Genomic DNA, 24,170 nt, shown 5'->3' on the forward strand with positions numbered 1-24,170 from the left:
CAGGCGCCTGCCACAACGCCCCGCTATTTTTGTTGCAGTTTGGCTGGGGCTGGGTTTGAACCCACCACGCTTGGTATATGGGGCCCGCGCCCTACTCACTGAGCCACAGGTGCCGCCCAACACCTCCACTTCTTGAAAGGCAGAGTAGCGAAGTCACCGATTATAGAGGTGTGTGTGAACAGGATGAGAAGACTTACTGCACTCCTCTTTGGAAACAGTCTGCTATAGACACTCAGAATGATCATTTAAGAAAAATTCAACAAATATAAGTTTGAATTTTCTTTTGGGGTAGCTGCTAAGAGGATGGTGTGGCAGGGAACAAATAAGGTTTTTAAAAAATGTTTCATGGCCAGATATGGTGTTGCACACCTGTAGTCCTAGCACTCCGGGTGGCCAAGGCCGGTGGATTGCTTGAGCTCAGGAGCTCGAGACCAGCCTGAGCAAGAGCCAGGCGGGAGGCAAGAGAATCACTTGAGCGCAAGAGTTTGAAGTTGCTGTGAGCTATGATAGTGTGGCAGTCTACTTGAGGAGATAGAGTAAGACTCTGTCTCTAACAACAACAACAAAAAAGTTTTCCTATCTGCTTCCATTTCACAATTGCCTGAGCCTGAAACCTTCAAGGCTATTAGTCTTACTTTAGGGATGAGGTAGAGGTTGCGTCTTATCAAGGATTTTCACAAACTTTTACTTTGCTTTGGGGAGGGAAAATAAAGACATCTGACTCCCTCCACCAATTTACTCCCAGCACTTATGCAAGGAAAACTTAGCAAGGGTCTGGATGTTGGTGTATTTAGTCCTTATTTCTCTCCTGCTTTCAACTAAAAAATACGTAAGTTAATCATAATTGGAACTGTTTTAAATCTCATATTCACAGAATTGTATGAGATGCTTTTTTAAATGGATGCAGAAGGCCCACGTATAGACACTGCTAGATTCTGAGTCACATGAAAATATTATCAAGGAATTGATAAAGGAACGTGCTCTCTGCTCTCTAGAAGACTTCAGTTTCCCAGGAAATTATATTCAAGCCAAGTTTAGACTGATCCAATTAAGTAGAAAAATTACATGGATAATTATTATATTTCAGAAATATAATAATTGGACTAAGATTTGGAAAATGAAACAATAGCCAATTTGTTTTTTTAAAATGAGGATTCCTGATACCAGCGATTATAGCTGATATTTAAAGATGCTTTTCCCCATTATAAAAGTCTGTCAAGATTCCCAGTTTAATTCAGTTGCACCTTAAATCGTTTGCAGGTAAATTATGAAGTTTATGACTTTTCCTTAACCCCAGCTGGTCTTTCCTCCTCCTCCCCCAGCGTACTATTGTTTTCTGCTTTCATCATCAGCCTCGGACGGTGCCTGTGGCTTACTGGGTAAGGGCACCGGCCCCATATACCGAGGATGGTGGGTTCAAACCCAGCCCCAGCCAAACTTCAACAGAAAAGTAGCCGTGCGTCGTGGCGGGCGCCTGTAGTCCCAGGTACTCGGAGGGCTGAGTCAAGAGAATCGCCTAAGCCTAGGAATTGGAGGTTGCTGCGAGTTGTGATGCCACAGCACTCTGCCGAGGGTGATACAGTGAGACTCTGTCTCTTAAAAAAACAAACAAAATCAGCCTCATCCTAATATTTCTTCAGGAAAAGCTTGGGAAAAATTTATGGCACACAAAAACGAGGCCTTTATTTCCTCTATTCATGGCTCACTATAGTTTCTCAAAACATGTACCGGTCCATTTTCTAAGGTACCAAAGTCTTATTTGAGAATAATATTTTACAGATTAGGTAAATTTTTATAGCAAAAAGCAAATGAAAAACCCAATTTGTGATGAATATGGAAGCTAATTAGCTATTTATATATCTTCATTGAAATCATTTTCATTTTTATAATTCATATATAAATAGTTCATTAAAGTGAAAAGAATGAAAAGTTCTTTTTCTAAAAACTACTTAAATCTACTGATCTTTGAGCTTACTCTGAGACATCTATTAATATATGGTCTGATGCAACTGGCAAACTTTAAAAGGCATAACTGCCCTTGACTCTGAGAGCTAGAATGGCAAGTGCCAGTAGATCTAGAATTGATTGTCACTGAATTTCCAGACCAGTCCTCTTTATCACACCATTATATTTTCGGTACTAAGAAGGAAGGAAATGGAACATCCTGGAGAAAAGAATAGGAAGCACAATTTTTTTTTTTTTTTTTGAGACAGAGCCTCAAGCTGTCCCCCTGGGTAGAGTGCCGTGGCATTACAGCTCACAGCAACCTCCAACTCCTGGGCTCAAGCGAGTCTCCTGCCTCAGCCTCCCAAGTAGCTGGGACTACAGGCGCCCACCACAACGCCCGGCTATTTTTTGGTTGCAGCCATCATTGTTGTTTGGCGGGTCCGGGCTGGGGATTCGAACCCGCCACCTTAGGTGTACGTGGCTGGCGCCTTAGCCGGTTGAGCTATAGGTGCCGGGCCCACAATTTTTATGTTAATAATTTGCCTCATGATGTTAAGCAAAAATAATTGTTGTTCTTTTTCCCTTAAACTAGGAGACTGAAATTAATAAGTAAAACAAACGATGTTTTTAAGTTACACACAAAAAGTCTGTTTTGTCTCATTTGCTATAAAGATGATCTGATGCTCTCTTCAAATGTAAAGTCATTAAAAAAACATTCTCGGTTATTCTTTGTTAAAATAGGATATTTTGGATATTTTCTTTATTAATGGGACTGAGGATGATATCCTGATAATATGATAAATAATCTTATTTAAAGATTTTTTTTTTTTTCTGAGCAGAGTAGCCAAATAACAACTTGTTTATATTTGGAAATAAGATAGGACAGAGACCAAGGTCCTCACTAGGTTTTGAAAATCTAAAGTGTCTTGTAATAAGTAAATATAGTACAGAATGATAAATGCCATTCAAAATCAAAATAAGTAAATTCAAAATTCTTTTTATAAATTCTCTTGTTAAAAAGAGATATGAGCCCTTGATAAGGATTTTTTTGTTTTGAAACAGTTTCACTATGTTGCCCTTGGTAGAGTGGCATGGTGTCACAGCTCACAGCAACCTCCAACTCTTGGGCTTAAGCAATTCTTTTGCCTCAGCCTCCCAAGTAGCTGGGATTACAGGCACCTGCCACAATGCCCGGCTATTTTTTGTTGTAGTTTTCGTTGTTTAGCTGGCCTGGGCCAAGCTGATGAAGATTTTTTGTTAGACATTTTCTAGTAAGAAATGAAAGCCACTTGTCAACAGAGCAGTTAAGAACCCATTCTAAATTCTGATGGATTGTTTTTTTGAGACAGAGTCTCACTCTGTCACCCAGGCTGAAGTTCAGTGGCATGATCATAGTCACTGCAGCCTTGAACTGCTGGGCTCAATTGCTCCACCTGCCTAAGTCTTCCCAATAGCTAAGACTAGGCCTGCACAACCATGCACAGTTACAATTAATCTGTTAATGGTAAATGCAAAGGCCTTCCAAAGTTCTGGAATTACAAGCATGAGCCACCATTCTTGGCCCTAATAGTTCTTTTTTCTTGTGTGGAGGAATGCAATGAATTGAAAGTTTATGCAGTAGAATAAACATGTGAGAATTCAAAACATTTTAAAATAAAGACTATGTAGAGCTTTGTCCTACCAGAGATTTAAACTTCGTATTAATTGTCTATAACCATAGTATGGTATCTTGCAGGAATAGACAGTAGCTCAGTGGGATACAAACAGAATCAAGAGAGTTCAGAAACAGTCAAGAAAGATAATATGTAAGGTAACTTAATATTATTTCAGTCGTTTTCAGTAGTTAGAAAAGCATGGCATAATTTGCTTTCCATATAGAAAAGTAAAAAGTTAGGGTGGTGCCTGTGGCTCTAAAGGGTAGGGCGCCAATCCCATATGCCGGAGGTGGCAGGTTCAAACCCAGCCCTGGCCAAAAATGGCAGAAAAAAAAAGAAAAAAGAAAAGTAAAAAGTTAGAGATCTCCCTTCCTCCCTCTCTCTCTCTCTTTTGTTTTAAGAGACAGAGTCTTTATTGCTTCCTCGGTAGAGTGCTGTAGCTTCGCAGCTCACAGCAACTTCCAATTCCTGGGCTTAGGCGATGCTCTTGTCTCAGCCTCTTGAGTAGCTGGGACTACAGGCATCCACCACAATGCCTGGCTATTTTTTTGTTGCAGTTTGGCTGGAGCTGAGTTTGAACCCGCCACCCTGGGTATATGGGGCCAGCGCCATACCCACTGACCATTGGCACCACCTGATCTCCTTCCCTCTCATCTTAAAAATTTCTAGTTAAAGATTGAAATATTAGAAAAGAAACTCTAAAATATTAAAACATAATTTTGATAAATTTTTTAATACTAAAGAATGGAGAAGCTTAATTGAGAAGGTAAATTCTGAAACCACAAAGAAAAGGAAGATATATTTCCTTAAATATCTTAGCCAGGTGCAGTGGCTCAGGCCTATTAATCCTAGCACTCTGGGAGGTGGAGGCAGGTAGATTGCTTGAGCTCAGGAGACTAGCCTGAGCAAAAATAGCTCAGCTGGCAGCTGCCTATAGTCCCAGCTACTTGGGAGGCAAGAGGATCATTTAAGCCTAGGAGTTTGAGGTTGCTGTGAGCTGACTCCAGGGCTCTCTACTGAAGGTGACAAAGTGAGACTTTGTCTCAAGAAAACCCCAAAAGAAACAACAACAAAAGACCCCAATATCTTCATCAACAAAACCATTGCATAGCTAGAGGCCACATGAAGTTGATAGTCTAAGAGAAAATATTCCTAAAATGTATGAGAGACAACTCAATAGAAATATGGCAAATCTCAGAAGAAGAAATGCATGTGACTAAAGGTGAAGATAGGCAAGTATAAACAAAATGTGGATATATCATTTCTTTTACACAGATTGGCAGAAATGAAAAGAATGATAACATCTCTTGCTGGCCAAAGGATAAGGGATACGTTGTTGGTAGGACTGTGAATTGCTATAACTGATTTAAATATGCTTATTCTTTTTTTTTTTTTTTTTTTTTGGAGACGGAGCCTCAAGCTATCCCCCTGGGTAGAGTGCCATGGCATCGCGCTCACAGCAACCTCCAACTCCTGGGCTCAAGCGAGTCTCCTGCCACAGGCGCCCGCCACAACGCCTGGCCATTTTTTGGTTGCAGCCGTCATTGTTGTTTGGCGGGACCGGGCTGGGGAATCGAACCCGCCACCTTAGGTGTACGTGGCTGGCGCCCTAGCCGCCTGAGCCACAGGCGCCGAGCCTGCTTATTCTTTTAAAATACATAAAAACATTGGTATTTCAGGTTTTATGAAAAAGGATACACTTGTATTCTTTTTGTAGCATGTTTAGAAAAAATGAAAGTGGAAATAACATGAATGCCCATTAGTTAGCAAATGGTTGAAGTAATTATGAAACATTCTTAAGAATGGGCTAGATCTGCAGGTATTGATGCAGAGGGATATCTATGGTATGTTAGTTACAAAAGCAGGTTGTATAATAATGTCTACAGTGTGATTGGTCACATTTTTTTTTTTTTGAGACAAAGCCTCAAGCTATCCCCCTGGGTAGAGTGCAGTGGCTTCATAGCTAATAGAAATCTCCAACTCCTGGGCTCAAGGGAGTCTCCTGCCTCAGCTTCCCAAGTAGCTGGGACCACAAGTGCCCGCCACAATGCCCGGCTATTTTTCGGTTGCAGCCGTCATTGTTGTTTGGCGGGTCTGGGCTGGATTCGAACCCACCAGTCTAGGTGTCTGTGGCTGGCGCCTTAGCCACTTGAGCCACAGGCACCAAACTGGTCACATTTCTTAAAAAGGAGGCAAACAAGACATGAACAGGGGAAAAATTCTGTATGTGAGTCTATATATACTTGATAGATATATTGGACTGGACAGAGATACAGACTCTTTTGTGTATATTTCTGTGTTTAATTTGTTTCTATGGGCATTATAACTTCTATAATTAAAAGAACAAGTAGAACTACTAGACCAGCCTGGTTCAGTCAGCAGATATATTTAGTCATATTTGGAAAGGTTGTGTCGTAGAGAGTCATGTCTTCATTATGTTTATGTCATGCATAAAGTTTTATGCATTAAGTAAACTCACTTGATAATGATTCTGAACAATCAACATAAATTAATGAAAATCTTTTATATACCCCTCAGCCCACATAATTGATCATGACTTTTTGGTGCAGTTATTTTTATAAGAAATGAAAGCTAGCTGTCTACAGAGCATTTAAAAAAAATCAGTCATTAAAAGTACATCAACCTTGTTTAGAAGTATGTTAATGTTCATAGGTACTTGGTATGGTGACCACTTGAAGTCCATAGGACAGAATTCTAGATCTTATTCTCAGACTAAGTGTCAGGATGACATTTGCCAAGTTGTGTATCCTGCTAGGGTCTTGATTTTGTCCCAGAGATTTTTTTTTTAGTTCTAATATAGATGGAAGCCTAGAGTTTGTTTTAAGAGATTATTCCATAAATTTTATATGTTATCCTTATATTTGACAAATACTTTTTTTTTTTTTTTTTGCAGTTTTTGGCCAGGGCTGGGTGTGAGCCCACCACCAGCTCTGGTACATGGGGCTGGTGCCCTACTCACTGAGCCATAGACGCCACCCATTGACAAATACTTTTATCTTTTACTAAGGACTTTCATAGCCATGATTTTTTTTTTTAAACTTCATTCAAATTAATATGAGGGTACAATATTTAGGTTACATTGTTCTCACTTCCAGTGCAAAGTTCCATTTGTAGGAGAGCCTCTCACTCAGGGGGCATGTTATACACCCTCACAATGTGCATGTTAGGTGAGATCCCACTTCATGCCCTCTCTCCCTCTGCCATACATCCTCCCCACTCCTGCTTCCCTCTATCCCCAAATTGGACTATAATAGTGTTTTATTGTTCTTAGGAACATTAATTGAATTGTTTATATATTGGTTTCATATTAGTATCGAGTACAATGGATATTCATCTTTCCATTCTTGCAATACTTTACTAAGACAAATGTATTGCAATTCCAGGTAAATGTAAAGATATAAGAGAGTTTTTTTTTAAAAAAAAATTTATTCAAATTAATATGAGGGTACAATATTTACATCTTTTTAATGGCTGCATAGTATTCCATATACATATCCCCCAGTTTGTTGATCCATTCATGGGTTGATGGGGACTTAAGTTGCTTCCACGACTTGGCAATTATGAATTGAGCCACAATAAACATTCTAGTGTGAATGTCTTTGTGGGAAAATGATTTATGTTCTTCTGGGTAGATACCTAGTAAAGGGATTGCAGGGTCAAATGGAAGATTAGTGGTTCTCAACCTTTTGTTGCTAGCAATGAAAATAAGTTTGTGGTTGGGGGTCACCACAACATGAGGAATTGTATTAAAGGGTCACGGCATTAGAAAGATTGAGAACCACTGATAGTTCTTTGAGGATTCTCCATTCTTCTCTCAAAAAGGGCTGTATTAGTAGGTAATCCCACCAGCAGTGTAGAAGTGTTCCCCTCTCTCCACTTCCACCCTGGCACATAGCCATGATCTTGTTTGATTTCTCAATAACCTTGTGAGATAGGTGGATAGGTAGAAAAGTTAAATCAACATTCATGGACTCTATGAGCTTTTTTGGGTACTATTCACTATTTAGTTCTATCCACTTTGTCCTGCTTTTCTTGTTTATATCCATTCTCTCCTTCATCCACTCACTTGGTCTCTTCCCCTCCAACCTCCTTCCTCTTCTCCACATCCAATTTACATTGCAGTCAGCCAGTTCACATTTATCAACATTCAGGATAGTAATCTGCAGTTATGGATTGCTCTTAAAGAGGGTTTATTTTTGTTTTTCTTTGAGACTGGATCTTCCTCTGTTGTCCAGGCCAAAGTACAGTGATGCGATCATTGTTCCCTGTAACTTCCAACTCCTGGGCTCAAGCAATCCTCCCACCTTACGGTCCTAAGTAGCTAGAACAACAGGTGCACACTACCAAGCTTGGCTAATAGTTTTATTTGTTGTGGGGATAGTGTTCCACTATGTTGTGCAGGCTGGTCTCCATCTCTTGGCATCAAGCAGTCCTTCTACCCCGCAAAGTGCTGGGATTATAGCCATGAGCCACCACATCCAGCCAAGGAAGGTTTTAATATCTAAGTGTGTGTATATATGTGTGTGTTTTTGTTTTTAGACTAAATTTAAAATTTTTTTTTTTAGAAATGCAATATCCCTATGTTGCCCATGCTTGTCTCAAACTCATGGCCTCAATGAATCCTCCCATCTCAGCTACTAAAGTAGTTGGGAGTACAGGCGTAGCCACCATATTTGGCTGTTTTTAGGTTTTAATTAAGTATAACTTATAAAAAAGTACACCAATTGTAAGTGTACAACTCAATACATTTTTATAAAGTGAACATCCACAGAACAAACACTTAGATCATGAATTATACATGACCAGCATCCCAGAAGTCTCCCTGCCTTCTTTCAGGCTCTACCTCTGCATGAACGTAACCACTATCATGATTTTAAATACCGTGGTTTCATTTGGCTAATTTATAAAAGAGTCATATAATATTTACATTCATTTCTAGTCTCTTTATCTCAGAATTACATTTCTGAGATGCAACTGTTTTATCTTACATAGCAGTAGTTAATTTGTTTTCATTGCATTCCATTGCATGAATATATCATAAATTATTCTTATGTCAATGGACATTGGGGCACTTTGTGAATAGTGCACTGTGAACAGTGTGTCTTTCAGGGAACATATACATGAATTTTGTTTGGAGGAATTGCTGAGTCACAAGGAATGCATATAAATACACAAAATGTAGATACTACCATCCCGTTTTTCAAAGTGGTTGTACCAGTTCCCTCCAGCAACACTGAGATTCCTTGTTCCTTCACGTTCTCACCAGCTCTTAGTATTTCCTATCTTTTTTTGTCTTTTAAAAAATTTTTCATTTTTAAATTTTATATTGACAAATTATAGTTGTATATATTTATTAGGTATAAAGCGATGTTGTGATTTATGAGTGCAATGGAATTTACTCAAGCTAATAAACATATCCATCTCTAATTTTTTTGTGGTGAGAATACTTGCAATTTATTACTTAGTGATTTGTACGTACAATACATTATTATTTGCTATATTCACCACACCATGCAATATATCCCAAAGAAAGCCCTCTTTATTTTTCCTGTGTAGTTGAGGCTTTGTACCATTTATCTCCCGTTCTCCCCACTTCCCTCCACTACCATTCTACTCTCTGCTTCACTGAGTTCAATTTTTTTGTATTCTACATATAAGTAAGAACATGCAAAATTTGGCGTGGCTTATTTCATTTATAACGTTCTCCAGTTAAATGTCATTTTGTTGTAAATGACATTTCTTTTTTAAGGTCGAATACTATACCATTGTGTATATATATCACATTTTCTTTATCCATTCATCTGTTGATAACACTTAGGTTGATTTCATAACAGCTGTTGTAAATAGTGCTGCAATGAATATATGAGTGCATAAATACTTCAACATACCGATGTCAAATCTTTTGGGTAAATACCCTGTAATGAAATTGCTGGAACTGTCTATCTTTTTCATTTTAGCCATTCTGAGAGGCATGCTGTGATATTAACTTAGAGACTTCTTTTGCATTTCATTGATAATTAGGTATAGCATTTTTATATTTATTGTAGGACATTTGAAGATCTCTTTTGGATCTATTTTCTGCTGGTGTGTCTTTTTCTTATTTATTTGAATTTTTTATTTTCTTTTAGAAATTCTGGGTATCTTATTTTGTTCTATGGCTTGCCTTGTTTCTGTGTGTGTTTTTAAGAAATTTAAAAAAGATTTTGAATCTGGACCAATTTAATTTGGAACATGGCTTATAACAATGTCAAAGGAAGTAAAAAGATTAATATAGTTAAAAACAAAAAGCTGGGCTGGGTGCGGTGGATCACGCCTGTAATCCTAGCACTCTGGGAGCCTGAGGCAGGAAGATAGCTTGAGCTCAGGAGTCAAGATCAGCCTGAGCGAGAGGGAGACCTCGATTCTATGAAAAACAGAAAAGTTATTTGGGTGTTGTGAGCCTGTAGTACCTCCTGCTTTGGAATCTGAGACAGGAGGTTCGCTGGAAGCCAAGAGTTTGAGGTTGCTGTTAGCTAGGCTGATGCTGTGGCACTCTAGCCTGGGCAATAAAGTGAGACTCTTCTCCCCCACCAAACCAAACCAAACAAAACAAAATGAACAAAAAGCTGTTTGAATTCATCCAGGAGGGACCTGATTGGTAGAGCAGTTAAATTTCATGAGCTTAGGAAGTTGGTTTAAAAAGTAGAAAAAGTTAAAGACAAAGTAAGCATTTGCTTAGTGAAAACTAGTGTGGACTGTGTACTATGTTACACACCTAGGATGCATGTATGCAGAAACTCAAGTATACTGTTGTATACTCAGGAATTGCTAGTGTGGCTGAGAAGGTTGACCACTGGAGACAGAAGAGAAATAGTTGCATAGGTGGTTGCAGTTAGAGAATGAGGAGAAACCTGCAAAAAATAGTCATGATCAGAGAGGCTTAACCAGTATTAGGCAAAACAAAACCAAAGATCAGAAATACAGTTGAAAGAAAAAAAAAGATTTTCTGGTTTTTAATGGGAGCAGGGGTGAGAAATAAAAGGTTCAGAGTTTGTGAAGTGATATACTCGAAAGAGAAGAGAGTGGCTTGGCGCCTGTAGATCAGTGGTTAGGGCACTGGCCATATACACTGTGGCTGGTGGGTTTGAACCCAGCCCAGGCCTAAACAACTATAACAAAAAAATAGCCAGTGTTGTGGTGGGTGCCTGTAGTCTCAGCTACTTAGGAGGCTGAGGCAAGAAACTCGCTTAGGTTGCTGTGAGCTGTGATGCTACAGCACTCTACCAAAGGCAACATAGTGAGACTCTGTTTCAAGAAAGAGAAGAGAGAATGGTTATGAGAATATGACTATGACTTTTGAGGACTTTCAGGAAGACTGGTGGGAAGTATAGATTCATACAAGGATGTCAAAATAATTATGTAGGAAGAAATTTCATATGTGAACATATTGTTTAATCTAGGATGGCTGATGAAGATGTAGTTGTGTGGATTTATTTTTAAAGGAATATGTTCTGCAGAATTTTTTTCTTTTTTGAGATAGAGCCTCAAGCTGTCACCCTGGGTAGAGTGCTGTGGCATCACAACTCACAGCAACCTCCAACTCCTGGGCTTAAGCGATTCTCTTGCCTCAGCTGGGACTACGGGCACCTGCCATAACACTCAGTGATTTTTGGTTGTAGTTGTGATTGTTGTTTGGTGGGCCTGGGCTGGATTCGAACCCCCAGCTCAGTTGTATGTGGCTGGGGCCTTAGCTGCTTGAGCCTGTTCTGCAGAATTTTAAATTACTATGTCAAGAAGTGACATAGCAAGTGAAATATAAATCTAGGTGTGAATTTGGATGCCTTTGGCTTAGTACACAATAGTCTTCTTCATTTTCGTACATAAAAAGGCACTAATTCCAAACTTGCCAGGTCCTTTTTGTAATTGTTGTTATTAAAATACCACAATATGTTAAGAGTTTGAGGAAGAATTGATTGAATTGAATAAAACAGAATATTGGCAATCGAGGGAGGCAGATGTATGTACAAGGTAGGACAATTAAGTTTGTGAACTCATCCTAGAAAACGTGCTACATACTCCATTGAGGAATATCACTATGGTCCCCCTTGAGGTACTCCTCTTGGGAAGCTGTGTACTGATGACAGCACCTATTCCACCCCTCAAAGCGATTTTGGAACTCTCTTTTTCTGGAATGGCCATCAAAGCCATGTGGTATGAGGTCTGACAATTATATTCGTGAACTCGTGCTAAAGAAGTGTCTCATTGCTGAATATTACTGCAGTCACCAGATGGCCAAGGGGAATACTTTGAAGGTGACGGTAGTGCTATTCAGCAATGAGATGTGTGGCAGTTTTTCTAAGATGTGTTTGCGAACTTAATTGTCCGACCTCTTCTATTGATATCGTAGGTACCCAGTACATATTTTTTAAATGAAAGAAGAGAAAAATGTTTAATATAAAAATAAGTGGGGGACATAAAGTGCAGAACATTATATAATCTGATTCTGTGGAGGCTGGAGAGAAATAGATATACTTTATCAGTATCATGTGTTTATTACTAAGAATGTTTTTAGGCATTGTATACTAAGCTATTAAAAAGTAATTTCTTTATTCACACCTGTGAATATCATTCCTTATATTATACATCCAAAAACCCTGCATTCTCTGTTTTGTTTCCAGAAGTAACACATGATCATTATAAACAATTAACATGTTGTAGAAATAAAAGTTGTCCATATTCCTACCTCAGTAGAATGGATCTTTTTTAATTGTTTGTTATATATTCTTTTAGCTTTTTATATGCTACTGGAGTAAATAGGATCTGATTTACCTTTTCCTCTATCTTATATCTGTCTCTATCTAGAGGGGTGTCCAACCTGTGTCCTGGGGGACACATGCAGATTTTTGAGGACTGTTTTGCTTATCTGTGTTGTTAGATATCGCAAATAGTGTATATTGTGAAAGGTATGCAGGGACCTTTCCTTTTTCTCATCATCTTTTGTTAGTGTTTGTGTAGTTAATGTGTGGCCCAAGAGAACTCTTACTTTTCCAATGTGGGGCAGAAAAGAAAAAAGGTTGGACATCCCTGACTGAGGTATTGATAGAATTTGGTTTTATGGCCATTCCAAACTTTAATCAGTTTATATTCAAATTCTGATTTGTCTCTGCTTATACACAGTGTACCAAAGACTATTTTAAATGTTTTTTCAAAATACCCCAGTTTATTAAATATAATTCAACATAAATTCAATTCGTAAATGCTTTTTATTTCTATTTATTTTTAAGGGGAATAAAACCAAGTTTATTGCTCAGGGTTACACCTGTAAAGAGACAGAACCTGGGGCAAAGGGGCTGAGGAAGTTGGTGACCGTATGTTCTTGGTTATCACTGGGTTCTCGGAACCCTGGAATCTACTGATCACCTGCTCATGGGCCAGGCCCCCACCAAAGTTCTAGGTACAGCCCAGGACTGAGGACAGGGTCCTCTTCCCCTTGGTGAGGCTGCAGAGTCGCCTGGAAGGTTGGAAAGCACAAAGGTGGGGGCTGCAGTGTTGACCTCTGCTGGGGCTGGTATTCATTTTTTTGCAGTTTTTGGCCGGGGCTGGGTTTGAACCTGCCACCTCCGGCATATGGGGCGAGTACCCTACTCCTTTGAGCCATAGGCACCGCCCTGGGACTGGTACTCTTAAGAAGGCGTCTTAGTGGAGGAAGCATCTGCCCCCTTCTTCTTGGCTGGGGCCTTCAACAAGGTCAGCTTCTTAGGCTGCTGGCTTTCATCAGCCGGATCAAGTTCAATCTTCTTCCGGATCCTGACCTCCAGGGTCTTCTTGAGCTTTTGCTGCTGCACAAATGCACGCCTTCTTAGGAGCCATAACACAATCGCTTTTCCTGGGCCCCGGTTCCAGTCACAGGTCGCTGCTGCACTCTTACTCTTTGTGGGTTTGTGACCCTGGCACTTGCGCTGCCTGTGTTCTATGATCTGGCACGCCCTGGAAGAGGCGGTGCTGTCGCTTTTTACTTCTTATATCTGTGCTTCTATATGTGAAGTGAAAGTAGAATGGCTAAATAAAAAGAGGTCAAATTTTTAAAAGCATTTGTGGAACACTTACTAGATTTTTCTCTGGAGCTAGCATTATAACAATATAGAGATGAGCCTTGTTTCCCCTTTAACATTTTTTATTTTCAGCAGGAAGTAGAGAGAACATGGATTTTAGACTCAAGATATAGGTTTGGATATACGAATTGGTTCCACCACTTATTAGTTGTGTATTTTGGAGTAAATTCCTTAATTTCTGAAAGATGGTTTTATTAGGAGGATTACATACATACTAAGACACAATGGGGCCTGTAGTTCCAGCTACTTGGGAGGCTGAGGCAAGAGAATTGCTTAAGCCCAACAGTTTGAGGTTGCTGTGAGCTGTGACACCAGAATACTCTACCCAGGGTGACATAGTGAGACTCTGTCTCCAAAAAAAAAAAGACACAATGGGGAAAAAAGTTTGTTTTTTTTGAGACAGCGCCTCAAGCTGTTGCCCTGGGGTAGAGTGCTGTGGCATCACAGCTCACAGCAACCTCCAACTCCTGGGCTTAAGCGATTCTCCTGCCTCCGCCTCCCAAGTAGCTGGGACTACAGGCACCTGCCACAACACCTGGCTATTTTTTGGTTGCAGCTGTCATTGTTGTTTGGTGGGCTCTGGCTGGATTTGAACCCACCAGCTCAGGTATATGTGGCTGGTGCCTTAGCTGCTTGAGCCACAGGCGCCAAGCCAGGAGGAAAGTTTGGAACATGTATCTAGTTAGTTTATAGGAGAGTCACTTATTCACATGTTTATATTTTAGAAGCAGAGACTTCAGGCAAGAGCCTTTGCTGGAGTGGGATAATTCTGAGGGATGCCAGGAATATCCTTGTTATTCCCCTTGGTGTCTCTGGCATAGGACTGTGGAAAGGCTTTAATTGTGTTTATATAATGAGTGTCCTCCAGCACTTGCAGTATGTATCTGCTCCCTCTTCCCTCTGCTAGCTAACTGGTAGGATGCTGAATGTGTCAGTGCTATGTCCATAAAAGTTCCAGTAAGAACTGAATGAGTCAGCTTCTTTATTCTTGGCCTATCTGCTTCCCGATTTCCTGCTCACTGATGCAACTTTATGCACACACAAGGAGCAGGAAGCTGAGTTGTCATGAAGTTTTTGGAAAGTGACATCTGGTTTTTTGTCTTCAGGGATGCTATAAGACATGGTAGCTTGTGTGCCTCCTGAGTGGTATCTTGAGTTAGAAGAAAACTGCAGGTGTTTTGAGTATTTATCATGTGTGAACTCTGTGCTTGGCACCAATAAAAGGCAGAAGTGGGATTTGAACCTGGGTATAACTCCATACCTCATGTTTTCACCATTCTTCAGGGATTGATTCTGTCCTAGTGAAGTGGTTCAGAGTTTCTTCACTTCAAGGTCAAGATTGTTGTGTTAAAAGTATTGCCAACTGTATATTACAGTGAGGCAGTATGTACTCAGTCTGACAACAGTGGTTTCTTAAAAGGTTCCTAAATCAAGTGTAAACAGTGGAGTATATATCTTGTGAATTTAAAGTGAGTTGAATCAGTGTGTTATATGCTGTATCTTAGCAGGCTGAGTACAACACACACCTCTTTAGTTTAATTTCTGTGATTTTTGACTCCCCCAAATCTGAAATTTTCTGAGTTTCTGGGGCCATGTTTTTGTTTGGTTAGATTTCTACAGAAAAGCATTAACTGCATTAAAGGCACTTTTTTTTTTTGGAGACAGAGTCTCACTATGTTGCCCTTGGTAGAGTGCTGTGGCGTCCCAGCTCACAGCAGTCTCAAGTTCTTTGGCTTAAGTGATTCTCTTGCTTCAGCCTCCCAAGTAGCTGGGACTACAGGTGCCCACCACAACACCCAGCTGTTTTTTTGTTGCAGTTGTCATTGTTGTTTAGCTGGCCTGGGCTGAGTTCGAACCTGCCAGCCTTGGTGTATGTAGCTGGTGCTGTAACCACTGTGCTTTGGGCGCCGAGCCCAAAGGTACATTTTTATCATTGGAGTCTGGACTAAACCTGGCCAATGAAGTATCCATTGAGGGGGCTTTTCAGTATATTAGCTCAGCTCTGATAGTCATACCCACCCAAACAATAAATTTAACGACAGGGATACTCTAATAGCTAAGATTTATTTAGTACTACTTACTGATAGACACTGGCTAGGCTTCATAGATAGTAGCTCATCTAGTCTTTGGAAAAGCTCTGCTGTGGGTGCCTGTACAGCTGGAGAAATGGCAGCCTCATAACAGCGAGTCCATGGTTGCCCAGCTGGTCAGTAGCAGAGCAGCGCCTGAACCCAGCAACATGTGACTTCACAGCCCACGCTCTGCCTACTCTGGCGGCTGCTTTTGTGTCGTATCTCTGGGTTCTTTCAAAGGAACCTCAGAATAAGGAGGTGGTTTAAAGCTAGTACATTTCTTTTTATTAAAAAACTTTATTCAAATTAATATGAGGGTGCAACATTTAGGTTACATTGTTCTCACTTCCAGGGTAAAGTTCCATTTGTAGGAGAGCCCCTCACTCAGGGGGCGTGTTATAGTTTTAAACTAGTATTATTGTATATTATTTGAAGTGTCTAATATCTAGTCTTCAAACAGCTTGTTTTTCATGTAAGTAAAAACTGGCAGTTTACTTTTAAAAGGTTTATCTTTGTGGTTTTGAGCCATTAAGCACTGCATTTATTACAACGCGCCTCTCTCCTTTCCCCATATAATGCCTTCCACATAAATATGATCTATAAATATTTTCTGAATGAAGTGAAGTCGTGTTTTGCATGGGACCCGGAAGTGAATTATGCATAAAGGGCTAAGTTTTAACCATTATTATCATATGCTTTTTCATTAATTTAAAAATCCATCAATAGAGCAACTTGATAGCCGTTTCCTCAATGACTATTTCTTTTTATTTATTTATTTTTAAGACAGTCTCAAGCTGTCACCCTGGGTAGAGTGCTAGTATGTCACAGCTCACAGCAACCTCAAACTCTTGGGGTTTAAGCGATTCTCTTGCCTCAGCCTCCCAAGTAGCTGGGACTACAGGTGCCTGCCACAATGCCTGGCTATTTTTTTCTTTTTTTGGTTGTTGTTGTTGCAGTTGTCATTGTTGTTTAGCTGGTCCAGGCTGGTTCATATCCACCAACCTTGGTGTATGTGGCCAGTGCCCTACCCATTGAGCAACTACGAGTGCTACCTCAATGACTATTTCTTGAATGAAGAAATGATAAACCAGCCTTGAAAAGTTGCATTCTCTTTTTTTTTTTTTGAGACAGAGCCTCAAGCTGTCCCCCTGGGTAGAGTCCCGTGGCATCACAGCTCACAGCAACCTCCAACTCCTGGGCTCAAGCGAGTCTCCTGCCTCTGCCTCCCAAGCAGCTGGGACCACAGGCGCCCGCCACAATGCCCGGCTATTTTTTGATTGCAGCCGTCATTGTTGTTTGGCGGGTCCCCGCTGGGGATTTGAACCCGCCACCTTAGGTGTACATGGCTGGCGCCTTAGCCGGTTGAGCTATAGGCGCTGAGCCGAAAAGTTGCATTTCTTTAGACTTTTTTCTATTGATATAATTTTATTTTAATTGTGATAAAATGTAGATATTATAAAACTATTTTAACCATTTTTAAGCACATAGTTCAATGGTATTAAGTAATTTTCAGAACTGTTTTTTTCAAGTTTGTCAAGAAAAAAATTCACAAGGCTCCTTTTATTTTGCAAGGCTTCATTTATTCAAGTAGTTTTTTTTAGTGGAAAAATTGCATTCATTGGTTTACTATTTGAGGTGTAATCATCTTTTAAAAAGTTGATTGGTTAATCGATGTGGTTCTCCCTTTCCTCCTAGTGGAATGAGACAGTGGAGCTTTTCCGTGCGAGGATGCCCTTACGGAAGCATCGCTGTCGTTTCAAGAGTTATGAGCATTGCTTCACGGCGGCCGAGGCGGTGGACTGGCTGCACGAGCTGCTGAGGTGCAGTCAGAACTTTGGCCCTGAGGTGACTCGCAAACAAACGGTCCAGCTGCTAAAAAAGTTCTTGAAAAATCACGTTATTGAAGACATCAAGGGAAAGTGGGGTCAGGAAGATTTTGAAGACAACCGCCACTTGTACAGGTAACAACCGCAGCACGTATACCCTGAAGGGGAGGAACTGAGGGCACAAGTGGACCCGGTCCAGGCCTGCCCTGCGAAGGGGGATTTGCCTTGTTCATCGAAGTGATGCTTCTGTCTGTGATTTGTTGAGGGGAGAACTGAATGGGTTGTTAGAGATAAGTGCAGGTTTTTCTAGAGCTGTTTTTTGTTGCAGCGATTTTCTGTAAGGAAATCTTGCCTCTTGCTCACCTGGGAGGATGACAGCAATGACTTTGCTTCTCTTAGAGAATCTGCAAAGGTGAAATAGTAGTTGAGACAAGTGGTTTTTAGCAGAGAGGTCTTTGTCTGCCTCTTGGACTAGCTGCTGAGAAAGGCAGAGCAGGGTAAGGGTGGTCACAAGTGCACGCGCTACAGACATATTGCTGTCCATTTAGATTCTAGCTTCCTCCTGGAGTTTGTCAGCAGCATCTTGCATCTAAATAACAAGATTGTCGTCTGATTAATTAGTCATCTTCCTATTTGGTGATTATTTCTGGCTCTGATGAGCCAACTTTTAGGATCTTAATGATCTCAAACTATTCAGAGATGTCTATGCTTATTAGCCTCAGACAGTGGAAATTCTAGCCCTGGCTGGATGTACCACACTGCATTGGGGATTCTTAAGTGATTATTTCTCTTGGGAAATGAATTACTTATATCCCATCAAGATTAGCTAGACCACTTCTTTTTTTTTTTTTTTTTTGAGACGGAGCCTCAAGCTATCCCCCTGGGTAGAGTGCCATGGCATCACGCTCACAGCAACCTCCAACTCCTGGGCTCAAGCGAGTCTCCTGCCTCAGGCTCTCAAGTAGCTGGGACTACAGGCGCCCACCACAACGCCTGGCCATTTTTTGGTTGCAGCCATCATTGTTGTTTGGCGGGCCCGGGCTGGGGATTCGAACCCGCCACCTTAGGTGTATGTGGCTGGCGCCCTAGCTGCCTGAGCCACAGGCACAGAGCCGCTAGACTACTTCTGAAAGATTATCTGGATGGGTAATTTCCAGTCTGTTCTCTTTCCCCCTAAAATTAGGTACTTCTCATAGAGTCTCTTGAGACTTTGGGTTGCAGCCATCATTGTTGTTTGGCTGGCCCAGGCTGGATTCGAACCCGCTAGCTCAGGTGTATGTGGCTGGCACCTTAGGCACTTGAGCCACAGGTGCCGAGCCGAGTCTCTTGAGACTTTTTCAGTCCTCAGAAGAGTAAAATCAGAGCATGTTCTAGTAGCTGACCATATGGCACTGTCTGCCAAGACCTGTTTCACTACAATATTAAGACTTAATCATGTATCCCCTTTTAAAACATAGAGTACATAAGACAGATAAAATTTATTCATTAAATGATTATTTCCCTCCAGTTTCTCTAGTAGAATATTTGTGAGTCATAAATGGAGCAAGGTTTTCTTTTGTTATTTACCGTTCATTATGGCTCTCCATTTCCCTTGAGTGGGAGTTCTGTAAGTTAACCACTGACTTTTGCCAATTGCCTAGATTAATCTGGGATTAAGTCTGTTGAGACATGTAAATCATTTGCTAAGGTACCCGTGCCTGGAATTGAGAGTGAGTTAATAATGTGCAGCCAGCTGTTGCTTATATGCAGGCTTCCATTACTGGTTCTCAAGATCCTCACCATCACAAGCCGGTGCTCCACGAAAGAACATCGAGCCACCCCACTGGCCAGGTCTCCTACTGTTTTCCTTAGGTGATGAGTACTACTGCTCATTATGAAAGCAGAGGAAGGAGAACATGAGCTGATTTGAAAATAAATAGAGGGTCAGTGAGGTGGCAAAATTCAGAAACAGACTTTTAAATATCAGGCTTTGTGGAAGAAGAGCCCTTAAAAAGTTATTTTTATTTCTTTCCTTTTTAGCTGACATGGAATAATTTTACATATTTATGGAGTACAGAATGACATATTCATACATGTGTACGGTGTATTTCTTTTTTAAATTTCAGATTATATGAGGGTACAAATGATTAGGCTATAATGTTTGCATTTGTTGGGTAAAGTCCTTGTTGTAGTTGTGTCCCAGGAGGTGTGCCATATACTCTTACATTGTGCCCATCAGGTGGGGGCACTGCAATCTCCCTTCTTCCTCCCTCCCTCAATTTGGATGCATTGAATTTTTCTCCTGTGTAGGTGTTTATTATTCATCTACTGGCTTTGTATTAGTATTGAGTATGTTGGATACTTGCTTTTCCATTCTTGTGATACTTTATTTTGAAGAATGTGTTTCAGTTCCATCCAGGTTAATACAAAAGATGTGAAGTCTCCATCTTTTCTTATGGCTGAATAGGATTAAACTGAGCTGTGATAAACAATCTAGCACAAATGTCCTTACAATAAAATGATTTTTTTTCTTCTGGGTAGATACCTAGTAATGGGATTGCAGGATCAAATGGGAAGTCTATTTTGAGTTCTTTGGGTATTCTCCATACTTCTTTCCAAAGGAACTGTATTAGTTTGCAGGCCCACCAGCAGTGTAAAAGTGTTCCCTTCGCTCCACATCCACAGCAGCATTTACAGCTTTGGGACTTAGTGATGTGAGCTGTTCTCATTGGGGTTAGGTGATATCTCAGGGTGATTTCGATTTGCATTTCTCTGATGATTAGGGACCATGAGCATTTCTCGTGTGCTTGTTGATCATTCCTTTGTCTTCTTCAGAGAAGGTTCTGTTCATCTCTCTCGCCCAGTGATAGATGGGATTGTTTGCTCTTGTGTATGCAATGTATAATGATCAAATCAGGTAATTATGATATCCATCACTGTAAACGTTTATCATTTTTGTGTTGGGAACATTTAAAATCCTCTCTTCTAGCTTTTCAAACATGAAGTATTGACAACATTTGCCTACAACAGTGCAGAACACTAGAGCTTACTCCTCCTGCATAGCTATAATTTTGCATTCCTTAACCAGCCTCTTCCTATTCTCCTCTCCCTTTACCTTTTCTCTAATAGCCATAACTATACCCTCATCTATCCTCTACTTCTATGAGCTCAATTTGATTTTTTAGCTCTTACATATGGGGAGAGAACATGGTATTTATTTTTCTGTGCCTGAATTGTTTCACTTAACATAATGTCATCCAGGTTCATCTTTGTTGCTGGGAATGGCAGGATTTCATTCTTTTTTATGCCTAAAGAGTATCTCATTGTGTATTTATACCATATTTTCTTTACTGATTCATCTTTTGATGGGCATTTAAGTTGCTTCTATATCTTGGCTGTTGTGAATGGTGAGTGTTACAGTGCAGATATTTCTTTGACATACTGATTTCTTTTCCTTTGGATAAGTAACCCAGTTATTGGGATTATTGGATCATATTAGTTTTTTGAGAAACTTTCATTCTATTTCCTGTAATGGCTAGACTCATTTATATTCCCACCAACACTGTATGTTTTCCCTTTTCTTCATGTTCTTATCGGCATTTGTTTATTTATTTATTTTTTTGTCTTTTTGATAATAGCCATTCTAACTGGGGTGAGATGGTATCTCACTGTGGTTTGTAAGGATAGGGTCTTGCTATGTTGCTCAGGCTGGCCTCAAACTCCTGCCCTCAAGTGATTCTCCTTCCTTGGTCTCCCTAAATGCTAGGATTACAGGTGTGAATGACCATGCCTGGCCACATTTAGATCTTTGATCTATTTTGAGCTGATTTTTGTATATGATGAGAGATGGGAGTCTAGTTTCATTTTCTGCGTATGAACATCCAGTTTTCTCAGCACTGTTTATTGAAGAGGGTGTCTTTTTCCCAATGTATGTTCTTGGCAGCCTTGTAGAAATCAGTTGGCTGTAAGTATGTGGATTTATTTTGGAGTTCTCTATTTGGTTACATTGCTCTATGTCTGTGTTTATGCCCGTATGGAAAATACATGACAAATTGGGTTTCGCCAAAATGAAATAGCTTTACTCTCTGAAAGACCCTGTTGAGAGGTTGAGAAGATGAGATACAGAGAGAAATTATTTGCAAACCACATATGTGACAATGGAGTGATATCAAGAATATATGAAGAACTCATAAACTCAATAGTAAGAAAACAACCCAATTAAAAATGAGCAAAAGACTTGAACAGACATATCACCAAAGACATATGTTGGAGGATGAGTACTTGAAAAGAAGTTTCGGCCTGGGCGAATATTTTATGAGGAGGACATCCCGGGCAATTGAAGCAACGTCAAAAATACACTATTGGGACCCGATCAAACTAAAGAGCTTCTGCACAGCCAAGAGCACAGTAAGTAAAGCAAGCAGACAGCCCTGAGAATGGGAGAAGATTTTTGCAGGTTATGTCTCTGACAAAGGTTTAATAACCAGAATCCATAGAGAACTCAAACGTATTAGCAAGACGAGAACGAGTGATCCCATCTCAGGGTAGGCAAGGGACTTAAAGAGAAATTTCTCTAAAGAAGATTGGCGCATGGCCTACAGACATATGAAAAAATGCTCACCATCCTTAATCATCAGAGAAATGCAAATCAAAACTACTTTGAAATATCACCTCACTCCAGTAAGATTAGCCCATATCACAAAATCCCAAAACCAGAGATGCTGGCATGGATGTGGAGAAAAGGGAACACTTCTACACTGCTGGTGGGAATGTAAACTAATACGTTCCTTTTGGAAAGACGTTTGGAGAACACTTAGAGAACTAAAAATAGACCTGCCATTTGATCCTGCAATTCCTTTATTAGGTATATACCCAGAAGACCAAAAAATCACATTATAACAAAAATGTTTGTATCAGAATGTTTATTGCAGCCCAATTCATAATTGCCAGGTCATGGAGGAAGCCCAAGTGCCCATCGATCTATGAATGGATCAACAAACTGTGGTATATGTACACCATGGAATACTATGCAGCCATAAAGAAAGATGGAAACTTTACGTCCTTCATGTTCACATGGATGGAGCTGGAAAGTGTCCTTCTTAGCAAAGTATCACAGGAATGGAAGAAAAAGTATCCAATGTACATAGCCCTATTATGAAATTAATTTATAGCTTTCATATGAAATCTATAACCTAATAACAGCCTAAGTATACAGGGAGGCGGGAGGGAGAAGGGAGGGATCATTTCTATGGTTTATCTTACAAGGGTACAAGTGAACCTTTCTAAGAGTAGAATATGATTGTCTTAACACAATAACTAAGAAAATGACGTGAAGGCTATGTTAACCAGTTTGATGAAAATATTTCAAATTGTATATGAAATACACACTGTACCCCAGAATTGCATTAATATACCTAGTTATTATTTAATAAAAAAAAAGACATTTAACATAGTAAGCACTAGGGAAATGCAAATTAAAATCATGATGAAATACAACAGCATATCTATTAGCACAGTTAAGATAAAAATGCTGACAATATCAAGCACTGGTGAGGATGCAGAACAGTTGGAAATCTCCTACATTGCTGGTAAGAAGCCTAGACTTGCAGTCTCCCTGGAAAACAGTTTGACAGTTTCTTATAAAGTTAGGGAGTACATTGACTGTATGACTCAGCATTCCTCCTCCTGGGTATTTTACCCTAGAGTAATAAAAACTTAACATTCACATAAAAACTTGTAAGCGAATATTTATAGATTGCCAATAACTGGAAGCAATCAAATGTTCTTTAGTAGGCGAATACATAGCGATTGCACATCGGTATGATGGAGAACTACTGGATGGGGAGAATGTGACTATGAAGGAAGAGATGGAAGGAGCATTTCTTGATAATGGTGGTGGTTGCACAAACATGGGTTAAAAGTAATAGGACTATGCATCAAAGAGAAGAAAAAAGATTAATTTTACTAATACCATTTTTTCTTAAAGCTGTGTATTTGCAGAGTCTCTTTGTACTTCAAAGTCTCTTTGAGTTAAAGAAATCTCAGTTTAAATTGTTTGAGGTGGGTGGTCCTTGAGTCAGTTTCTGTGGCCCTTGGGAAAAATTCTTCCATTACTAGGTCTTTTTCAAGGACCTATTTTAGACACTTTACCTTCAAATTAATGGACTACTCACTCCCTCTAGTGGACACCTTTTGTTTTTATCAGAGAGCACAAAATGTGTGTGTTATTTTATTTTCTTTTATTCATTTCATCAAGTCCTGGATTCTTGTCTCTGATTAGTTGGAAAAGTTATTAGTCTTCCTGAGCATCAGGAAGTTTTTTTCAAATATAGAATAACAGAGTTGGACTAGATCTTTAATGTCCTTTGAATTCTAAACTTTTGTGTTTTCAAATATTGATTAACTGTAACGTATTTTCCAAACCAAGGCAGTGAAGGAGCTGTAAAGGAGATATAACATGATTCTTTCTCTCTTTGACGTAGTAATTTCTTTTGAGAGATGACATATACATATATGGAAAAGATAAGTAACAGAATCAAGGTAGTATTTAATTAATTACCTAAAGAACCCATAAAAAAC

General features: G+C 39.8%; 1 protein-coding gene across 3 annotated transcripts in view; it reads left to right on the plus strand.

The window, feature by feature from the left end:
* DEPDC1B (DEP domain containing 1B) overlaps positions 1–24,170 on the plus strand; it is a 127,970-nt gene that overhangs the window by 2,670 nt on the left and 101,130 nt on the right. For 2 of the 3 annotated variants that reach the window (XM_003782740.2, XM_012811456.1), the window contains exon 2: positions 17,482–17,747. In XM_003782740.2, coding sequence (XP_003782788.1) covers positions 17,482–17,747 — 266 coding nt within the window. Of the gene's footprint in view, positions 1–13,036; positions 13,057–16,768; positions 16,773–17,481; positions 17,748–24,170 lie in introns of those variants that run through there. The other variant, XM_012811457.1, reaches the window with a different exon arrangement.

Source organism: Otolemur garnettii, unplaced genomic scaffold, assembly GCF_000181295.1.
Source record: "Otolemur garnettii isolate 467f Iridium unplaced genomic scaffold, OtoGar3 scaffold00005, whole genome shotgun sequence".
NCBI classification, from domain to species: domain Eukaryota; kingdom Metazoa; phylum Chordata; class Mammalia; order Primates; family Galagidae; genus Otolemur; species Otolemur garnettii.